At 37.5% G+C, this 22437-nt stretch overlaps 2 protein-coding genes across 3 annotated transcripts in view; one reads left to right on the forward strand and one right to left on the reverse strand.

Annotated features, from left to right (window-relative positions):
* The first annotated feature begins 719 nt into the window (after positions 1-719).
* Positions 720-14782, forward strand: LOC139117217 (ADP-ribosylation factor-like protein 2-binding protein). Its single transcript, XM_070680158.1, has 7 exons — positions 720-1016; positions 3734-3788; positions 6322-6383; positions 7482-7588; positions 8308-8393; positions 10637-10733; positions 11599-14782. The coding sequence occupies exons 1-7, from the start codon at positions 998-1000 to the stop codon at positions 11707-11709; spliced, it is 537 nt and encodes a 178-aa protein (XP_070536259.1). The 5' UTR covers positions 720-997; the 3' UTR covers positions 11710-14782.
* Positions 14783-19909: 5127 nt separating this feature from the next.
* The window catches only part of LOC139117219 (oocyte zinc finger protein XlCOF6-like), a 95168-nt gene continuing 92640 nt past the window's right edge, over positions 19910-22437 (reverse strand). For both annotated transcript variants that reach the window (XM_070680161.1, XM_070680160.1), the window contains exon 3: positions 19910-21530. In XM_070680161.1, the coding sequence (XP_070536262.1) occupies positions 20074-21453 (1380 nt within the window). In that variant the 5' untranslated portion in view covers positions 21454-21530 and the 3' untranslated portion in view covers positions 19910-20073. The remainder of the gene's footprint in view (positions 21531-22437) is intronic.

Genomic DNA, 22437 nt, shown 5'->3' on the forward strand with positions numbered 1-22437 from the left:
GAATGGTTTTGCAAATTACTATAGTATCAAAATACCGGTCACAGCTGGGGAGTATGGTCCACCAGAAAACTTGCGATTTGTTTGATTGGATATTGTCATATTTGTGGTCAAGATGAAACCCATAGGCTACAAACCGTTCTTGAATGTAAACGAGAAAAAGTGCAGGAAAATGCATGTTTTGCTTTGTGACAATGTGAAAAAACAAAATCGCTCTGTAGCCTAATTTGTAAAGGCAACAACGCGCCGGCAGTTGACAATGATTATGGAAGACCGGTCACGACATGCGACATGCGAGCTTTTAAACTGCGATCTGCGGTTAGGGTTACCTGCGTCTTTAAACTGTGATCTGCGACCTAACCCTAACCCTAACCCTACCCTAACCCTAACCCTAACACTAACCCTAACCTAAACCTAACCTAACCCTAACCCTAACCGCAGATCGCAGTTTAAAACTCGTATGTCGCATGTCGTGACCGGTCTTCCATACCGATATGACACACGCAGTATAAGCTTACAGTAGCCTTGAATATCACAATATTTACAAAGTGACTTTTAAAAAATAGTGTGGTTTCATATGTCTATACATGAAATCTTCGACTAAATTAAGAATTCATCTCAAATGGAAATTAAAGAAAGCTGGAAAAGCGGGCAGCGTTACAATTTACTGGTATCGATATTGATCTGAACTGAAATGACCTTCGAGTGGTAAACACTCCCTGGTAAACACTGCATATGCTCCATACGAACGTCAAGTAACAGGACTTTCTTGTGTCATTTTAGCTGTAACGATTGATCAGTGTCTCAGAATGGAGTCGATGACACCTTTCCACTTTTGAATATGATAGGGTGACAGTAGCTACGAACAAACGGTGAAAATAGTATTTTCGTTTCTACGCCAATTTACTGAATATAAACCCAAGGCGAATTCCAGACACAAAAAGATCTCGCGAGAACTTGCAATCTCGCAGATAACGGTAGCACGTTCCACTCTTTGAAAATGGCGGCCGCTATGCCAGGTAAGGTCACTCCTTGATGTTATCTGGTTAATGGTAGCAACGCTCCGAGTTTGAAATTCTTGGTGTGTGTTGGTAATTTACTCGGCACTGTTAATTCAGTTTGGTGTATCTCCGCAAGTTATTTCCGTAGTCGCCTTTAATCTCCATAAAACTAACACCATTGCGAGAAACAGGTTTGTCACCACTCGCCAGTGCTAAACGGCATGTAGCAGCATAACATAACATTGACAAACGCTTCTGTTGTTACTGAGTGCGATGACAGTACACTGGCGTCAGTGTTTAATTTTGCGTTTCCTGGATATGTAAATATATGTCAATGCGGCAATTCAAATCCTACGATTAGATTTTCGTACACTTTAAAACTGGTCTTGACTCAATGTGTCTTCAAATATTTGCACTAGTTTACAAACAATCGGTCTGGTACATGTACAGTGGTGGCCCCATCTCGTATAAATCCATGTCGCGAGTCAGTGATATTTTAAACTGATCACAGTCCCTCTACAGAGGGACTGTGACTTGATAAACATTGTGTATGTGTGCCATTTTAGATGTACTATGTGTTTTCACCTCGCAAAACAGTCCGGACCGAAGTTATCAGAACGAACACGAAGATCGTTAGTTATTTGTGCCGTGAAATTGGGTAGTTTTGGGTCATCAGTTAGCAGTGACCTACTACACCTAGGTATTTTGAATGATAAAATTGTCAGTCTTTCAGTTTTATGTGATACTGCAGTTTAAAAAGTAAAATCTTTGAGGATACCGCTGTTACAATATTTTATGATTTTTAGCTTAGGCTACAATATGAGCTAATTCAGCACGGTAGACGGAGCTATTTGAAAACAGAGTCCCCCAGCTGGTGAAAATCACAGAGACATATATGTATACATGTATATCCCTGTGATTTTCACCAGCTGGGGGCTGCATATGTGTACTTTATGTCAGCGTTACTCGTAAAAGTGTTATTTCAGGTTTACCTGGGTAATGTCACCAGGGTTCCTTCATGATATATCAATGGAATCATACAGGTGACACAAAAGGTACATGTAGTACCCAGGCTCCCAAACTGCATACATATGTTTCAAAACCTCATGTTATAACAAGCGTTTCTGTTCTATCCATTGCAATCTGATAAGCATCCTTCAGCTCCCAGTACCACTCACTGTAGCATATTTTGTTGCTCATATCTTTGCTAAGGTAGTATGTACCTGGAAAGTGAATGACTTAAGCTTTTGCTCAAGGAATCTTACAACCATTCTCAGCTCTCAGTCAAGAATAATAATCAGGGGTCACCATGCAAATTTTGGTACATGTACTAGGGAAACAAAGTATCCAACATTTACCGATATTTCAAAGTCAAACCGTCACCATCCCAGTGAATGTTTATTCTATGGAGAAACATAGAATTTTTGACTCCAAGAAACTTGAACAGTGAATATTTTTCTTATACAAAGAGCTTTAAAATGAGCCCCAACAAGTGGTAGAGCAGAAAAGAACAGCTGAGAGTTTGAATATCTGTCCCCGAGGCGCATTCTAGCTTGCAGAAATTTAATCATACTGTATGATACATTAGTTTCAACTGTGAGACACAAGAGGATGCTTCAAAAGAAAACCTACACGGCTGCGACACAAAGCGACTCACAGTCCCTCCATTATTCATTATCTGTGATGGAGGGACTCAGCTTGCCCTTGTTCAGGTTACAGATAAATGATTACACACAGGAGACTCATGTGAACAATTGTAAGATAATTCAAAGCATTATATCCAAGCATTTTTCTATGGCACCAGAACTAAAACAAAAACGTCAGCCTAGCAGAACAATAAATGCAGTGTTTGTGCTAAGGTTTGGCAATATTGGTAAATGATTTGGGAACCCCGGTAGCATTTCTGCTGTTCCCTAATCTGATTGCATAGATATACCAAGGGGAGCCTCAATAAATGACTTGGGAAACCCGGTAACATTTACTGGGGTACTGGCCCTGACAAAAACACTGAAATGTGTATGTTTGTTGTGCAGGACGTAAAATAGACATGTATTTTATATATGTCAAAGGTTGCATCTATCTTTAAAAGAAGCCCTTTATTTGTCAAGGATTACGAAAGCTGTGATCTGTTGCTATGCAAATGACATATAACTTTTGGAGTGTTTATTGATAGTACACAAAAACATTGACTTAGGCTAACTTAGCATAATAGACATTATACTCAAAGCTAAACTTCTTCGCTACAGTAGCTAAGCAGTATTCACAACCTGAAATTCAGTTTCATATTGTTTTAAATTGTGTTGTTTGAGCTACACGGACACAGAATTCATGGGTGAAAGTGAAAATAGGGCAGCTGGTGAAGATGTTTATTGATATATATATGTTTTATTGCTTGGAGCTTCATGACTGTAGTAAAGTAATCTGTAGTGATTGTTTTCATCCATGTGTACTGTGCTGTGTGAACGATCACATTTTTATATTTTATTCATACTTTTTAAAAAGCATCCACCAATCAGTTTGTCAATCTAGCCATTCCTCATACAATACACTTGTGCAGGGTAGGAAGTAACTTTATGACCAGATGTAAAAAGTCAGGTGACACACTGACACTAATATCTTGCAGTCATTTGGAGAAAATTTTCATCCTTCACAGTTAACAGTACATGTATATCATCAAATCACTTTGATTCTATCACTATGGAAGTTAGGTATTTATTTTCCTTTGTGTTTCACAGGAGACGATGAAATTGAAGAAATGGATTTTCAAGAAGAAGATTTAGCAACTTCCAGGTACCTGTGTTAGCAGCTAATTTGTTTCTTTATTTTACACCAATTATTTCACCCAGTGATGGTATACCAAGAGATTTTGACCTGTTCGCGAGTGCATATATGGAGTGAACTGGAACAAAATCGAGTGGTATACCATCACTGGGTGTGATTTATTGCTATTATATCATAACACTATATTGAAATTCTGGCATGGAATATCAAAAACAAATTTTTGATCAAGCTGAAAGCTCGCGTGCATGCCAGCCGTGGTATATCGCCAATATACCACGGTTCTGACCAATCAGATCGCTGTATTTTGCGCCATCAATATACTGGTATGATATAATTTCTAATGACGTATAACCAAGTCCCAAGCTTCAACTCATGGAATGTGATGATGTAATATCAACGTGTGATCGGCTGTTTGGTTTATAACTGACTGCTTGACCTAAACGAAACACACACAGTTCAAAGACTGAGATGGGGATTAAAAATATCAGTAAAAATTTACTGTATCTCAGAGCAAGTTACACCTGTGGCCACTTTAGTGTTGATCAAGCCTACTTGACACAGACAGAAATTCTGCTTGTATAAAGACAAAACAGACCCTGCCAAGGGTTGTAAACGAGAACTAACGATTGGCACTCTGTGTTAAAAATTGAGACATGAGATAACACTTCCATTCATTAAAGCCTCTTCGCAGCACACTTTTATTAGCTCACTACTATAGCATCAAGTAAAATTGTATGTCCCATGCAGACAGTGTGTCTGGGGAAATTGAAATAAACAAGACTTGTACATGGACCAGTGCATGATAATGTTACATTGTATCTCAATCTTGAACACTGGGTGCCATCGGTAAACTCTCATTTACAACCCCAGACAGAGCTAGTTTTGCCTTAGCTCTGCATGGCAAGGCTGTGTGTTACCGGCGTTATACGGCCTCCCACCACAGCCCTGCAGACTGCTATTGATAAAACCGCTGGTGGCTCCTTGGAAATACTGCACGCAGTTTCTCCACCAAAAACAGCCAACTTTGAATCCAAAACTAGCATCGATCTTCGTTTTCGAGCACACCCACCTCGCCCAGGTACACGATGTGCTCAGCCCCGCTTGTAAACTTACGGTATGCAAAACCTACTTTTCTCTCACAGTGCGAGGGAAGCGTTCTTATCGGCGGCAATTATTGATCTCATTCAACCCATGAGTAATCGGGCGAAAACCGGCCTTGCAATAAAAAAGAGCATAATGCGATATCAAACTCTGAAAGTTGACGTTCTGAGTGGAGTGGAACAATAGAAAATTGTGAAATATGTAAAACTTCTGAAGAGAACAAAAGAAAATTACTTTGTAAACAGAAAATGATCATCGCAGATTGTACATAGCTGAATGGTGGTTAGAAATAATGTTAATTACAGAGTGCTACATCACGATGTTCTTTTGTTTGCAAGGCTGGTTTTCGCCTGAGTGCTCATGGGTTGAATAAGATTAACAATGGCGGCAGATACAAATGCTTCCCTCGCATAGAGAGAGAAAAGTAGGCTTTGCATGTACCTTGGCAGGTGGATGTGCTTGAAAACGAGGATCAATGTAAGTTTTGGATTCAAAACGGCTGTTTTGGCGGAGAAACTGCGCGCTGTATTTCCGAGGAGCTACCAAGGGTTTTATCTATAGCAGTCTGCAGGGCTGTGGTGGGAGGCCGTATAACACCGGTAACACACAGCCCTGCCATGCAGAGCTATCTGCAGGGCTGTGGTGGGAGGCCTTATAACGCCGGTAACACACAGCCCTGCCATGCAGAGCTAGTTTTGCCTCTGTACAAGTAGAATTTCTGTCTGTATCAAGTAGGCTTGATCAACAATAAAGTGGCCAAGGGTGTACATGTTCTGTATCCATATTCAACGCAAGAGGGTGTGTAAACTTCAGTGATTTTCTAAGAGTGCTGTGTTGAGCAACCATGCTATTGAATGTTTGCCTCTGCCATTGGAATTATCATCACGTATCATTGATACTTCCGGACAAACATCTTAATTTAGAGAGCAGTATCATTATGTATGTCAAATAAGTTTCAGAAAATCTAAAACATTGGAAGACAGTTACTGCCATTATATAATAAGAACATTGTCAATGGTTTTTGATTAGAAGTGCATTTCCTATACCATATAAGTGCTTGACTTTTCAGAATTCCGTTCATTTGTGGTGTTAGAAATTGGAGATGGTTGACAATGTTTTGTGTCAGTTCATCAAGCTGAGCTGATGACAAGTGGGGTTCTAAAATGTCAAACCAGTAAAAATGTATTACATACGTGTACTTGTACTTTAAGTTTAATTGGACCGTTGAAGACAAAGTTATGAATTGAATAATTTACACATGTGTTATCCCTTACATACTGTTGTGTTGAAAATCCTAGGTAACTTAAGATTATTAAAGTCCATCAATTAGTTTGATCCAGTCTGTATAGTCAGCAGTTGATTTGTCAAGTTGATGGACATAAGGTGTGATTGTGTTTATCACTGCACCTCTAAAACTGTATGTATGCTTGTATTTCAACAGTTCTAGTATATCAGACACCAAGTTTGACATAACAATAGGACATATAGAAGACATCATCATGGGTAAGTTATATATCTGTACATCTCTTTGCAACTGGTTATGTACAAGGGCACCTCTGACATGGTGAAGATCTGACTTTGTTGAATAGCCATTCCATAAATTGGTGAGCAAAGGGTCTGTGCTGGCTTTGAAAAATTATTGGACCTGTTCTCATGCATAATGGAAGACATCAAAACTGATTGTCATTGTTGCATTCTGTGAGCCTAGAATAGTAAGAAATACCGGGTATGGCATCATCTATATGTACAACTACTATTTTTCGTCTGTGTGGTTAAGTTTCCTCAAATATGCTTGGTGTTATCACAAAATTATCTGACTTGGCACACTGAGTCTTACACCAAGGTGTCACTCTTTTGCTTTACTCTCCATTTGGTTTGTTCTGATTTTTAAGGTAGAATAGACTTCAAAAGTGAAAGTTCTGAAGTTTCTTCTTTCAAATTTTCCACCGTTCTCTTTCAAAGTCGAGAATAAAAATCAGTGGTCACTGTGCAAATTTTTGCACATCAGAAACAAATTATATTTACTGATTTTTGAAAGTCAGAATGGCGGCCATCCCTTTGTTAACTTTACAGGAAAAAATTCAATATTTAATTTTCCTAAAAACTAAACTAAATTTTTGTTCTCTCCAAAAGCTTCAAAATTAGCTCACACAAGTGAATAAATCTGAAAAATATTGTAAAATTTACAGTTTGAATATCTGTGTCTGGGGCACATTCTATCTACATGCCAAAAAACTTACTCTGAAATGAAATTAATTTGAAAATTTGTTTGAACAGATATTCAAAGTAGTTCAGATAACAAATGTATGATAAAGGACTAATGCTGCATTCGACGAGTAGTCGCAGAACTTCTCAAATAATCTCTAGCTACATTCAAATTCAACAGTGTGTCCACTGGTTTTTGGACATTTGCTTCAGATTCAGTGAACACACTCAGATTCAGTTACGCCTGAACAATTTGGTTGACTCAACTGTAGGAGAATTTAAGTAGTAATAGACGGACGGTTGCAATTGCTATTCATACCAGGGGGCATGCATTGCCTGTTTTCTGCCCTACATGTAATTTCACTTCAATCACTTTGACTATGTTGTATCGAGCAGATGATGAATTCCAGGAGCTACAAGCTGACTTCATGGACAAACACTACGAGCACTTTGAAGACACAGAAGAAAATAAGTTCATATATACAGATATTTTTAAAGAATATGTAAGTTTATTTCTTGTAAGTGTATCATGTTGGGGAAACCTCAAGGGATAGATCATCAACACCCATGAACTTGCAATTGTGGTTAAGTGTATGTTGTCATGCGCCTCTCACAATATGTATGGCACTGCAACATTAAAACCTTGATATATTGTCCTAGAATTGCAATCGACAAATGTTATTGACATCAGCTGTTTCTTACTTGGCAAGTCATGTAGAAGAAGACACATACTTTGTTTTTGAAGAAATGTCATGGCTGTTGCTGAGAGAGCGCCACCAGTGTTCTGTTTGGAGTGTTATTTCTTTAAAACACAGGCAAAATTTCAAGTACTCTTTCTTGTGCATATTCTTCATGCACTGGATCTGAGGCATGTTTTCCACAGTTGATAACTATTAACAATCCAAAACAAAAGGATCTTGTAAGTCCTTGCCCCCTTTCATCCCCATTTCCCTATGTAGAGATCCAAATTTATCTTAGAAAACAATAGGACTGGATCAAACCATTGGGTGAAAGGGCAAAATGAAACATTCCTCCATTTTGAAGCCAATGGTGATAACTGTTTGCCTGTGGGATACCTGTTTAATTTCACTCTGTAATGACTCATGTAGAAATAATCTTTTCTATTCTGTCTAAATTTATGTGATTGGCACATGTCTTCAGCACAGGCATGACTTTAATATCAAATCCTAAATTGTTTCTGTCCTTGTATCTTCAAATATAGACAGATCTTATAGAAAAATATTTAGAAGATCAACTAATGGCAAGAATGCCAGGCTTTTCAATGGCAGAGTTTACCAACCAACTTGAGTAAGTACCAGGGTACATGTTGAAAGTGAACTTTCTCTGTTTAACAAGTGTGTAGTAGTATGTGTTTGTGTACATACATAATAAATACATACATACATGCACATGTACCGGTACGTACAACCATGAATTCATGTTTAAGAAGGAAACAGTTTTTCATCTCAGTCATGACTTTCCCCGATTGAACAACTTTGTCATCACATATAAATGTACTAGATTTTCTTACAGCCCCTTGACGGCTACACCTCAGACCTGCACCTGCAACAGGTGAGCCGAGCGCAGCTTGGCTTAGTAAGCTGGCAACCGCAATAACCCAGCTTGCTCAGTGAGCCTCGCTTGCTGGGATGACCATGAGGGCATGTCACTATGATAGATAGAGCTACATAGCAAAGGGGCTGTGAGATAATTTGCATATGTACTTGCCATTGTCTGCAGTAAGAAATTTAACTCCAATGTTCGTCTAAACAATGTCCCAATGGGAAGAGCACTCCTGATGCTTGTCAGTGATGCATGTTACATCTGTGTACAGTATACAGTTGTAAACATAACATGTTTGGACAACGGTTAAACTAGCATTTAGTATCCAAATTCATGGAAATGAATACCTATACAGGGTTTACAAGTCTGCCCATTTAAACTATATTATATTATATCATGCTATCATGCGCCATTCTGATTGGACGAGAGCTCATTCCACCGATGCTAAAATACTGTTTTAGCACTGGTAGCAGTGCTAAAACGGGCCCCTAAACCAGCATTTTCGAAACTTGCCCGGTCGGTGCATTTGAACGTACCTACCTAAACCACAGACCCTCGAGAAAGACGGTGACCGAAGACCGAATTTCGATACACAGATAAAGTGTGGGTCTGTAACTCACCCCTTGGTGTTAATAAGTTGGGATCGATGATGAAAGACATCTCTGAAGCAGCACGTTTGGGGTATGATGTACACAAATATTAGGGCGACAGCGCACCGTGCACTTTGCGGGAGTCGAGACGCGATATATCCTCGTACCGCTCTTTAAAATGTAGATAGTATTCGTTCATACACAAATAAATTGACACTTCCTCACAGTAACGGTATGTCAGATATTATTTACCAAAGTTTGGGCTATAACAGATCAGGATGTCCTAACGATGTAGACCAAGAAGTTCAAAATAACAATGGGATGACTCCTGGCGACTGCGACGATATTTGACATCAAATGCAACGAGCAGTGTCAGCGTCCAGCTCTCCCTGCATCGGGCAACACACTCAGAATCTGCACAACTGTTCATCACAGTTGCAGTCATCGCAAGTCTGGATTATTTTAAAACTGCTTGTTTTCTGGTACAATTAACGTCCAAATTATCCATCAAAAATAGATCCTGTAACTTCACTGTGCCACCACTGAATGTCGCGACGGTATGCGGTACAGAATGAGACAAATCTATTTTTAGTATGCCAAAAAAGCCAAGACTATTGTTCTTATGTAAATTTATGAAAAAAATTGTTACTTTTTTCTTTTGATTTGAACTCTTGACCCATTTTCTGTGTGAGTGCAGCAGGTATTTTTTGACAAGTATCGTTCGTGTTGCATGCGAATAAAATGCAATGCCGATGGACGTAATGCGTATTTATCGTAGGATACTGTGTGCCTGTACGGAATCCCAACTTATAAAAATGCTCGGTCTCGGGCGCAGACTTTCCGACGTTCGATCTCTCAGACGTCCGTTTTCTGCATTTCGCGCTTAGAGTGATGAAAATACCCAAGTAAGACAACAAATACACGCAAGTTGATATAATATAATAGCAATAACCCCCTTCGCAGTCGGGTATACACTCGATTTTGGTACAATTCGCTCCATATAGCACTCGCCTATCGGCTCGTGCTATATGTCGCGCATTGTACCAAAATCTCGTGTATACCCTCCTGCGGCGGGGGTTATTGCTTAAATGTACTCGTGTCTTTTGTGGAAGGGTACCATGTAATGTGCACTTTTTGAAAATGTCTGCTTCCTTTCACCGGAGAAAAAAGGATAAAAAAGATCATGTACACAATATTTTGATTTTCTTATGCAGCAGGACCTTTGCCAATTAATAACCAATGTGAAACATCACAAGTCTTCACATTTGCCGTGTGTGATGCTGGTGACTTGGTTGCTTGGCAGCAGCTGATGAGTAATTTGTCTTTTTCTGATCAAACCCCAGTCTTACTCCATCCTCATTCTTTCCAACAACGAGTCTCGTCCTTTTTTCTTTCCAGACGGAGGAAAAATGAATTAAACGGTGAAATATTTGAAATGTTACTTACCTTTAGTGATTTCCTAGCTTTCAAAGAAATGTTCCTAGATTACAAAGCGGTAAGTGTGAGCCTGCATCCTTGTAGTCTCAGGTAGAGAGTGCAGATGCATTCTAAACCTTAAAGCCCCATTGGCTGTATCTTATGCATGTTTTGATAAGATGATTTGAAATCAAATCCAACTTATGTGCAAATGCTTACTCGGCATTGAAACTCTGACATTGTCAAAGATGACTTGGTTAATAATTGGATTCTAAAACATCTTTCTGAAAATTGGATTGTATTTTTTTGTGAGAAAAATTCAAAAATATACAGCTATTAACAGGGGCTTTTAACATACGGTGTGTCACAATGTAGTGGTGATATGGCTGCGGGCTTGTTGTAGACTCCCAGAATAGTGTTCATCAAAGAGAAAACATGCTTTCAAAGTGTGTTCACTATGATGAAATGTCACCCTGAAACCATCCTTTTTGTCTCATTGCCATAAGATCTACCCGCAATTTTAGAGTGAATTATTGGCTGTGGACATGTAAAGAAGACCATGTCACTTTAATCTTTTGAGAACTGTAATTTTGCCGGCCAAAATTTTAGTGCAACATTTTACCAATTTTTATGATTTTTTCTTAATTTTAAAAAAATAACTTTTGACTAATTGAACATCACATTTCATCAGCTACAGTTTGTTATCACTTTTTTGGCAAAAATCCAAAAAAAATTGACCAAGCTACATTTTATAAGGGCAGCAAAAATTGACCTGCTGTTCAAGGGGTTAAATTGTCAGATGAAACCATGATTGCATCACTCTCAAATTTGGGCCAATCACATTTATTTTACATAATAGCTTGATCTTTGAAAATCAAGTTCAGAACAATGATATGCATCATGAAGGTAAACTTCTGCCACCATTTCTTTCGCTCATTTCACAGGACAAAGAAGGTAGAACAGTGGATTTCAGTGCAGGATTCGTCATAACGCCATGTGTACAACAGCTGGACCTATCAGTGCAACCAATGCAGCCGCCATCTCCGTCAAGCTAGTAACAGCACCCTCAGTAGTTTCTTAAAGCTAGGGTTTTTTTGTACATGTATATATATATTTGATATTTACCAGTTACATAACCCTTTCTCACCTGGTTCCCTGAGCCCAGATTCAATCACACTATCCAGGACAATTGAGGTAGACTTTGTCAGCAGAAGGGTTCATTTTCAGTTTTTTTATTGAATAATTTCCCTATATCAGGGCATGGCTTGCTCTAAAATGATATTGTCATTATCATTGTCTTGCATCCTTGGCAAAATTGTAGGTTGTAATCAGTTAATCACTCAAAGTTGAACTAAAATCTTAATTTGACTCTGTAAATTTCAGCATGCACAGATGATTATCAAGTGAAGTTATATCTCGAGTCTAGGTCGTGTACATAACATGTTTGCTCAGTTCAAAATATATCAAAGATGCTTCATTTATTGCAAGATTGCAGATTCTCAAAGAAAGACTCTAAAATCTTTCGTCAAAATGTCTTCATAAAGTAACTTGCGTGAATCTCTGTAAATGCCTGCAAGGGTGCCTTGTCATCAGCACAGATTGCAAGTACTTTTATCTTATCCAGGGCAACTGTCGAGATGGCAGGCACAGAAAATGTACATACAATTGAGCTGTCTAACTCGGAAACTCTGTGACTCAATGCATGAATGTCTGAAACAAATCTTTGCAGCAGTACCTATACTGCACCTGAACGTGTAATATTAAACATTTCTTGTGCCAAGTAGAACATCAGTTCGTATTCCATCAACTAAACCACAAGGGCAGATTGGTACCTACCAGAGGGGAGATTTTATGCTACTCATGTCTTTGAGGACCTGGTAGGGGACAGGCAGTAACTGAAGCAACTTCAAAATGCCTAATGTAAATCAGTGATATCGTAAAGCATGTATGAGATACTGCTGAAAGATAGGTCACCGTGCATTTTGTAAGAAGTAGTCTGTACACATTTCAATTGTACTTTGCTCATCTTCATGACAGGATTTTCCAAAAAGACCCAGCAGAAAATGTAGTCAAATAATACTTTTAATTTCATTAATCATATTTGTGTTTACCTTCAATGTGAAAAGAAGGCACACCAAAATGATCAGGTCACATGACCAACAAATCTCTTAAAATAGCTTAGATGCTCAGAAAGGTAAAGTGCCTAACATGTTTTTATACATGTATATACAAACTCTCAAAGTCATGGCAGATGTAAGTGTCACACTTTTCATTAAGCCTTTGAACCCGGATCGGACATAAGTGTCCGATGACGTCATAGAGTACCAGGGGGTCAGGGTGCAAAGGGTTAAACTGTATCTATTGATGACTGTCACAGTTTCTTTCCGTCCCGTTTTTCGAGCATTATTTCACTTCCCACAGTACTGGAATATGGAAGCCCAAGGTATCTATCATTTCAATGAGGGATACATAGATTGATATAGATGTCAAGTCTATAGGCCTAAACACAGTGTTCAAAATGTACCGGTAGTCAGTACCCTCATAAACACAATTCTGTACATCTGTCAGCAGCCTGAGTAGGGTATCACGTGTTAGCCGATATGAATCACCGTCAATCATTTTTCACTTCATATTCCTTAAATTCAGAGGGATGTAATATTGAGAGGATCAACACGCAGTATAAAAAAAGAAAAACCAGTATCCGAACTGGAAGGATCTCATCCTGTTACACAATGCATGTTTTTATAACCTGGCAAAATGATTGTTTACAAATAAATGTTTGAGCACTTTCTCCATAGCTTTGAACCCAAGGCTAATTTAGATGTATGAGAAATAAGTTTATAACTTGTCACAAAATCTTGAAAGATACAGGTTTTTTAATGGATCTTTATTACACTGAAGTTTGGTTGTAGAGAAACAAATCAACCAAAATTTACTGATATTTGAAAACCAAATGGAGCCCAGATGATAGTTTAGTCTGACAGGAAAAATCCTTTTCTCAATCTTCACAGGAACATGACCTTGAAAACTTCATGTACTTCTAATGGTTCAAAATGAGTCTTCACAGTCAGCTGACTAAACAAGTGCAAACTTTTGGCTCTGAAAATCTGTCCTCTAGTTGCATACTCTCTGGAAAAGTAGTCAAGAGTTCTGTTATTTGTGACTTTAATCCATTCACCTTCATGTCGCATTCCAAATTCTAACCTAATGTAAATATGAAAAAACAGGTCTAGACCACTTGTAGAGAAGAATACTCGGTAAACATAGACCACTTGTAGAGAAGAATACTCGGTAAACATATCGCAGGCTAACACAACTCACATTTGGTCATATAAATCAAGGTTCTATCAGTCAAGGTTTTGCCAATATTGCCAAAGTATTGTCCAAGATTTGTTTTCGTGATTTGAATCGGTTGATGTAATTGTAGGTAGTACAATAATGACAAATACAATATGGCTGTTCACAGTTTACGTCACTGTTCTCTCATTAATATTAAAAAATAAATATTTGTCTGCTTTTTTAGATTACGCTTTTAAAAATTACGCATGCAAGAACGACGAAAACATCTTGTAGGCGACTACTAATGTAACAATGAATACTAAAAAACATATTCACGACTCCAACTACAAGCTGCAAAAACAGCCACGCGTGCAACATTGATAAGATTTGTCTGTATTTCAAGCTGGGTGTCCAAAGTCGGGCATGTACAACTATATTTAATAGCAAAGCTGTAACCGTGAACAGCTCTATTGTATATGCCACTGCTTTGTTGAAATGGAAGCATGTTTTTAGATATTACCACATTGCAGGGAGTATGCAAATCTATTTCATGTTTTGTGGTTTCTAAGACCAGTATATTGTGAAGTACAATAATCCTTGTGCCCATTCAGACTCTCTTGTCTACTTAACCAGTGGAATAGCAAATACCAAGCCCAAGGTAAAAATACCAACACTCTCAGACCACAGTGCCCACCATAGACTATTGACTTGCTTACTCCTGCCAGATAATCTATACAATGTAACTATTAGGTTATTTTGTAAGCATGTGAATGTAAGAAATTTGGATAGGAGAATTTTGTTTTTTAAGTATTTTAGTCTACTCTTGAATAAAAGTATCTAGAAAATTTGTATCATGTCAAAACCATTTCAATTCATTACATACCAATGGATTATACGTTTCTGGGAATGCAAGGTAATCATGGGTTCATATAGGTATGATTGTGTATGTGTATGTGACCAGACCCGTTTCTATAACATGTGGAGACCAAATTCTTTTAAAAGCGGCATAAGGATTGTGCACTATGATGTAGATATGCATGCCTCTTTGAATTGTGATGGAATCCAATATGGCCACATGGCAGCCATTTTGTTACAATTTTTCCACATCTACAGCCGTTACACAGACATGCCTGCATGGATCTCATTCAAAGTTGGTAAAGGACATGTTGTGTATAAGTATGTCAATTTTGGTTGTTCCAGCCTCTTTGAATCGCGATGAAACCCTATATGACCACCCAGCAGCCGTTTTGTTACAATTTTTTCACACCCAAAGCCATTACACAGACATGCCTGAGTGGATCTCATTCAAAGTTTGTACATAAGCATGTCAATTTTAGTTGAGATACCATAAAATATGGCCACAAGCGGAACATTTTATTAATAAATTTTCATATCCAGTAACTGAGACATGTCTGCATCAGTTACATTCAAAGTCACTGAGAGGTCAATGTGCCATGATGTACACATGCACTTCAATTTGGAATACAAAACTGTCCAATGTGTCACTGTTTTTTAGTCTTTTGGACCAATGGTCTGAAGTACTAATGTGATGATGGCTTGGCATATGCCATGGACAGAGATATCTCAGAAACCCTTCAGTAACTTTTTTGTTAAAATTTAGATGGATGCTCACTTTGACAAAATATCACAAACAATGTGCTTTTTGTGATTAAATCATTTTGAAGTAACTTTTTAGCTTTTTTTGTGAAAATCAGTATTTACCATTTGTCCTCAAAACCACTGATTTGATCGTTTTGATGAAGTTTGGCATGGGTGCTCGTTTAGTTGAAATGTCATCAGAAATGTTTGTTTTGTGGTGATGCCTGCCTTCTATTATTTTTTAATAATACGTTTATCCATTTTAGTTGATTTTTCGTTAATTCTGAAGGAATACTTGACAGCCTTCAGATCTTCCACAAAATTGAGTTTTCCTCGGGTAAATTGTGAAGTTCTCGTGCATATTAATATGCATTTTTACACAATCAAAAATCTCAAGGTTTCAGGTTTTTCTGTCAAAAATACAGTTACCATTATATTTTTAACGTTTTCTAGATGTTTACCACAACCCAACAATGCTAATATCTTTTATATAACCAGGGGAAGGGAAATTATCAAAGGGTTATTATGTTTGACTTTAAACATTTCCAAAAATATCCTGCATCTAACTAAAGAAGTCAAATGAGTGGCCTTGAGAAAGCCTTGTAAGGGTATTAGCCTCTCAGACCAGTTTTTCTGCTGACAGCGGAGCTAAAATTGGCGACTTTAACGATCCTGCACGTCCTTGTGAAATACACAATCCAATCAGAAATTAAATACAAATGTATCTCCCATTATATTTAAATCTCAATAGATTCGTAATCACCTACTTCTTGAAGTACCCTCCTTAATGTCAGATTCTATCGTTAGTTGATGTGAAGATGATCTTTAACTGTAAAGTATGTAAATGTTATGTAGCATTCAGTAACACCTTGGGGGTGGGAGATTGAAATATCCTACACAATTCCAAAAAGTTACTTGAGAATATACTGTGATCTTGGGGGGGGGGGGGGGGGGGGGGGGGGGGGGGACTTGAAAGTAAATGTTCAAAAACCGAGTGCTTTGTTGTTCAACGTATGCAAATCAAAAAACAATAATATATTCAAATATTCACTACTAGTTAATGTACATATACCAAATGGGGCAAAAAACAACACTCATGGCCACAAATTCATCCAATCAACATCTACATGAAATTTATTCAAATTGAACATTCACAGGAGAAAAAATCTAGGTCAAAAGATACAAGCTAAACCAAGTTTTAAGAAGTCATTACATTGTAATGATTCATAAAAGAATGTCTGTATAAAGGTATCATGTCATAGAATATGCCATCATTAAAGGCATAGGCCTACTGTCACCTGTTTGAATTTTGCCACAGTTACCATGGAAAGAGAAAATCTAACCAATCACAGGTTTTAAGCGGGTGGCCGCTTTTTAAAAACAGCGCCCTCACATGGGCATTTTGAATACCAAGGAACGTCCCTTTGACCATATATGGGCATATTTAGATTACAGGTGACTGTATACCTTTAAGCTACCTTTGTAATGGGTAGGTTTATATTGTCTCCACATCACACTGCCATCCATTAATTAATGAAATGAACATGTATACTGAAGGCTGTGTTCAGATTGCAAGCACCGACTTGGAGGCATGCTATATTTTCTAGGGTCATTGTGAAACTTGAACTTCTGACTATTTGTGATTTTTATTCAGATAATTTTATCACTACTCTTTACTGCGAAAAGATCTAAGAAAGTTAGCCATGCTTTTCATGTTTCTGAGAATTCAACTAAAACAACATGGTAAATAGAACAATATACTGATAAGTTTTTCTCTTGCTCACCCCTCTCTCAATGACAAACATAGGGCCAAAGTCCTGAAGCTACTATAGACATGGATACAAAATTAAGTATTTCCTTACTGTATGAAATTATCTCACTAAGGTCATCCTACGGACAAGTAAACTAAATATTAAAGCTGTCAGACCAGCGGTTTTGAAGAACAAGCAACTCAACAGTTGACAGAGCTCTGTTGAGTTATGTAGAGAATAACCTTTTGTGACACATGTATTGATGAAGAAGGTGGATATCTTTGATTAACATTGTGAGTTCTGTTTAATAAGTTGAGACTGTACATACTCAGAGAAAGCACACTGAAGAGACAAAGGTTTGAAACTTAAGAAGTTCAAGGTCATCAAAAGCATTATAAGGAATCATGTTACACTTTCATTGCACTGTTTACACAGATTGCATAATTGCTATAAATAGCACATGAGGAATCTTTATACAGCCCAGCTTTACCATAAAAACCCTATCACTTTGACCACTCTTTTAACTGACCACTCTATTTTTTTCCTCAAAAAGTAATTTTATTTTATCCTTACCAAGTCAACCATAAATGGAAATTAGAACTTTCTCTATCTCTATCTCTATCTCTACTGACTATTTTGAGCAATTTCTTTTAGATAACATACAGGGCACAATAAATGACAGTTCAGAATATGTCAAAGTTGGGATTCAGGAAAGTTGCCTTTACATGTTTTAATCCTCCAAGATGGTAAGCATTTCACTATGAACTGTCAAAAAAAGTTGAACTTTCTGATAATTCTACACTAAAATTATTTTGGCTTTGATGATTTCCTAATTAATTCAATTATTTAAAATCATATTAATTATTTTTTTTTGGGTGAATTGATAGGGTTTATACAGTACAAGAATTACATACAATGTAAGTCAAATTTTGACCAAAAATGACAAAAAAATTCCTTAAAAATACAGATTTGCATATTTCATCACAATTTGAACAAGTCTAAGTTGGGTTACCCCTAGGGACCTGTATACCAAATAACAAAGCTGTCTGGCCAGCGGTTATGAAGAAGAAGATTTTTTTACCAAAAACACCTTTTTGGCATTAATTTGCCTATTTTCAACAATATCAAAAAATTAAAAAAAATAGTTTCTCAAAATCGTATTTTTCATCTACACAACAAATATCAAATCAGTAAGTACTGCGGTTCTCAAGATATTTGAGTGGACGGACGCCTCACAAACGGACATACATACATACATACATACATACATACATACATACAGACTGACAACGGACGCCGGACGGATACCCATCCCAATAGCTTCTATAGACTATAGTCTATAGTAGCTAAAAATCACAGACAGTACCTGACATTTTAATCAATTACACTTATCCTACAGAAACTGAAAATGAAAAAAAAACATAGTTTTTTTTTTTTAATAATATTTTTATTTTATTTATCAATAACAAAGACAAAGACTGGCAAAGACTGTTACAAAAGTCTAAACCAAAGGCAAAAAAGAAATACTACAGATACTGCAAGGACAATATTGAAACTGGATACATTCATTGTACAGAGCTGGTTTCATTTTCAGAGAGATAGGAGGAACTATGCGGCAAATTCCTTCCATTTGTCTTTATAAATAGACACTGTGTTCTTTCTTTTTGAAATAAAAAATTCTAGTCTTTGAATATGTCTGACTTTAATTCTCGAAAAAAAAAAAAACAAAAAAAAAACAAAAAAAAAAACATAGTTACATATTGTCTGCTGCAAAGTTGTTAAGGTATAATGTGCGTCAGGAATAGATTCTGACCTCGCATTTACACAATTCTTTTCTTGTCTATCACTTGTACATGTAGGGGCTCAGTTTAACGCTCTTTGAGTAAAATACTCACAATATTTGTTTCTCGAAAATCAGAACTTTCATTCCCTGTTAACACAGGGATGGTGACCACTTTCAATTCCAAATATCTGTAAATGCAATGCACTTTGTTTCTCTGGAACCAAATTTTGCACGGTGACCCATCATTGCTATTCTTGATTCGAGTCTCAATATCGTTTGAGCAAAGTGTAAGTCTTTCAATTTCATGGCGCATATTACCCTAATGGTACAATCTATCAACTAAAATCTATCAACTTAACAAGAGAAAATACAGTGTTCGGATTTACTGAAGTGCTACTGCATTGTGAATTTGCCACAACTTTAAGCTATCTTTACAACTGTCATAGGGCTATTGGTCTATGCAATGTCCTCTGAATTAAGTAAAGCAATGTCCTGATATAAAGTTTCAGATTTCTATTTTGTGTGAAAGCTTTGCCACACACTTTGCAGACAAAAGGTTTCTCATCTGTATGTGTTCTACTATGAACTTTCAGGTGTCTATTTTGTGTGAAAGCTTTGCCACACACTTTGCAGACAAAAGGTTTCTCATCTGTATGAGTCCACATATGAACTTCCAGATATCCATTGGTGTCAAACCCTTGCAACACACTTTGCAGACAAGCGGCTTCTCGTCTGTATGTGTCCATATATGAATCTTCAGATTTCTATTATCTGTGTAACCCTGCTTTGAAGACATAAGGCTTCTCACCTGTATGTCTCTTTATATGAACTTTCATATGTTTATTCCATGTGAATACCTTGCCACACATTTCACAGATGAAAGGTCTTTCATTTTTATGTATCCTATAATGATCTTTGAGTTTTCTGTTACGTGTGAAACCTTTGCCACACACTTTGCAGACGAAAAGCTTCTCATCTGTATGTGTCCGCATACGAAGTTTCGGATTTCAATTCTGTGTTAAACCCTTGCCACACACTTTGAAGACAAAAGGCTTCTCATCTGTATGTGTCCTCATATGACGTTTCAGATCTCCATTTTGTGTGAAACCCTTGCCACACACTTTGCAGACAAAAGGCTTCTCATCTGTATGTGTTCTACTATGAAGTTTCAGGTGTCCATTTTGTGTGAAACACTTGCCACACACTTTGCAGACAAAAGGCTTCTCACCTGTATGTGTTCTACTATGAACTTTCAGGTGTTCATTACGTGTGAAACCCTTGCCACACACTTTGCAGACAAAAGGCTTCTCATCTGTATGTGTCCTCATATGACGTTTCAGATCTCCATTTTGTGTGAAACCCTTGCCACACACTTTGCAGACAAAAGGCTTCTCATCTGTATGTGTCCTACTATGAACTTTCAGATGTTCATTTTGTGTGAAACACTTGCCACACACTTTGCAGACAAAAGGCTTCTCACCTGTATGTGTTCTACTATGAACTTTCAGGTGTTCATTATGTGTGAAACCCTTGCCACACACTTTGCAGACAAAAGGCTTCTCACCTGTATGTGTCCTCATATGACGTTTCAGATCTCCATTTTGTATGAAACCCTTGCCACACACTTTGCACACAAAAGGCGTCTCACCTGTATGTGTCCTCATATGAACTTTCAGGTGTTCATTTTGTGTGAAACACTTGCCACACACTTTGCAGACAAAAGGCTTCTCACCTGTATGTGTCCTCATATGACGTTTCAGATCTCCATTTTGTGTGAAACCCTTGCCACACACTTTGCAGACAAACGGCTTCTCATCTGTATGTGTCCTCATATGACGTTTCAGATCTCCATTTTGTGTGACACCCTTGCCACACACTTTGCAGACAGAAGGCTTCTCATCTGTATGTGTTCTACTATGAACTTTAAGGTATCCATTATGTGTGAAACACTTGCCACACACTTTGCAGACAAAAGGCTTCTCACCTGTATGTGTTCTACTATGAACTTTCAGGTGTCCATTACGTGTGAAACCCTTGCCACATACTTTGCAGACAAAAGGCTTCTCATCTGTATGTGTCCTGATATGACCTTTCAGATCTCCATTTTGTGTGAAACCCTTGCCACACACTTTGCAGACAAAAGGCTTCTCATCTGTATGTGTCCACATATGAACTTTCAGATATCTTTTACATGTTAAACCAATGCCACAAGGCTCCACATTTTTATGAGTGTTGATGTGGCATTGCAGACTTTCATCTTCTGTAAAACTCTTACTGCACACTTTACAAGAAAATGATGTTTCCTCTTTGTGAAGCCCTAGATGCCTTTGTAGACAAGTACTCCTTATGAACGTCTTTCCACACACTTTGCAAGTGAATGGCATCATCTTTATACGTTGTTGCAACACATACAATGCATAGTCTCTCTCAGTTTCTTCGCCAAAATTACATTAACTTCTTAGACCTGAAAGGAAACAAACAAAGTTTCAGAGAAGTTTGTCTAAAGAAAAATAGTGACAACATCACTGTTCGCTCCCATATAGTTATCAAAACAAGTCAACAATTGTATGAAACATGGACATACATATACAGACAGACTGACATACACAGACTGGCACAGAGTGATGACATTGACCCCAAGTGCGCCTTGGCCCATGGAGAGTGATAAAGATATAACAAACAGCTGAATGTAATGATAAAATAGTTAAGTACCGGTATAGGCCTATACAGGAACTGAGAGTGAATAAGTTACAGCAATTTGATTAGTTTCTTTTCCTTATCTACTTCTGTGACAATCTTTAAGACAATCAGTCTGCAAGGCAGTTTATGTATTGACAAATATGTTATCTTTTACAAGCACACAGCAAACTGTTCTTGATTTTTCATTTACAATATTTGACATAGACTGAAATACATAACATGCAACCAATGTTTACACTTTGCCCATACACCAGATAAATGGAGAAATTTCAACATACAATCATCAACTCAGAAACCCTACACGGAAAAGTAAACATTGTTTTCTTCCAGAACAGCTGGTGCATCCACATCTGGAACAACTTACAAACTTAACCAATTAAACAAGGATGATGACACAAGAGATGAAGTTAAACTGTGGTGAACTTGACTATTCCTTTCAAATCCTTACCTCACTTGACATCTTAAACTAAAATACACTGCATGGTTAATTGCGTGCAAAAATACATCAGGGTGGACCATTTGATAAGGGATGGTGTCTGGAAGATCGATGAGGTACATTATCTTTTTTATTCAATCCATTGTACATTCTTTTTTCCCCATTTTCCCACCTTTTTTTTGTCAAACCTTCTCTGGCTGAATTTTTTATTGGCATTTGTTTGGAAATTTTCAAA

This window comes from Ptychodera flava, chromosome 18 (genome assembly GCF_041260155.1).
Source record: "Ptychodera flava strain L36383 chromosome 18, AS_Pfla_20210202, whole genome shotgun sequence".
Taxonomy (NCBI): Eukaryota; Metazoa; Hemichordata; class Enteropneusta; family Ptychoderidae; genus Ptychodera; species Ptychodera flava.

What these genes read in the sequence shown, in the direction of transcription:
- LOC139117217 (XM_070680158.1), top strand. An exon ending in TATAGAAGACATCATCATGG is followed by an intron (nt 6,384 to 7,481) that starts GTAAGTTATATA and finishes TGTATCGAGCAG; the next exon opens with ATGATGAATTCCAGGAGCTA. An exon ending in CAGATATTTTTAAAGAATAT is followed by an intron (nt 7,589 to 8,307) that starts GTAAGTTTATTT and finishes CTTCAAATATAG; the next exon opens with ACAGATCTTATAGAAAAATA.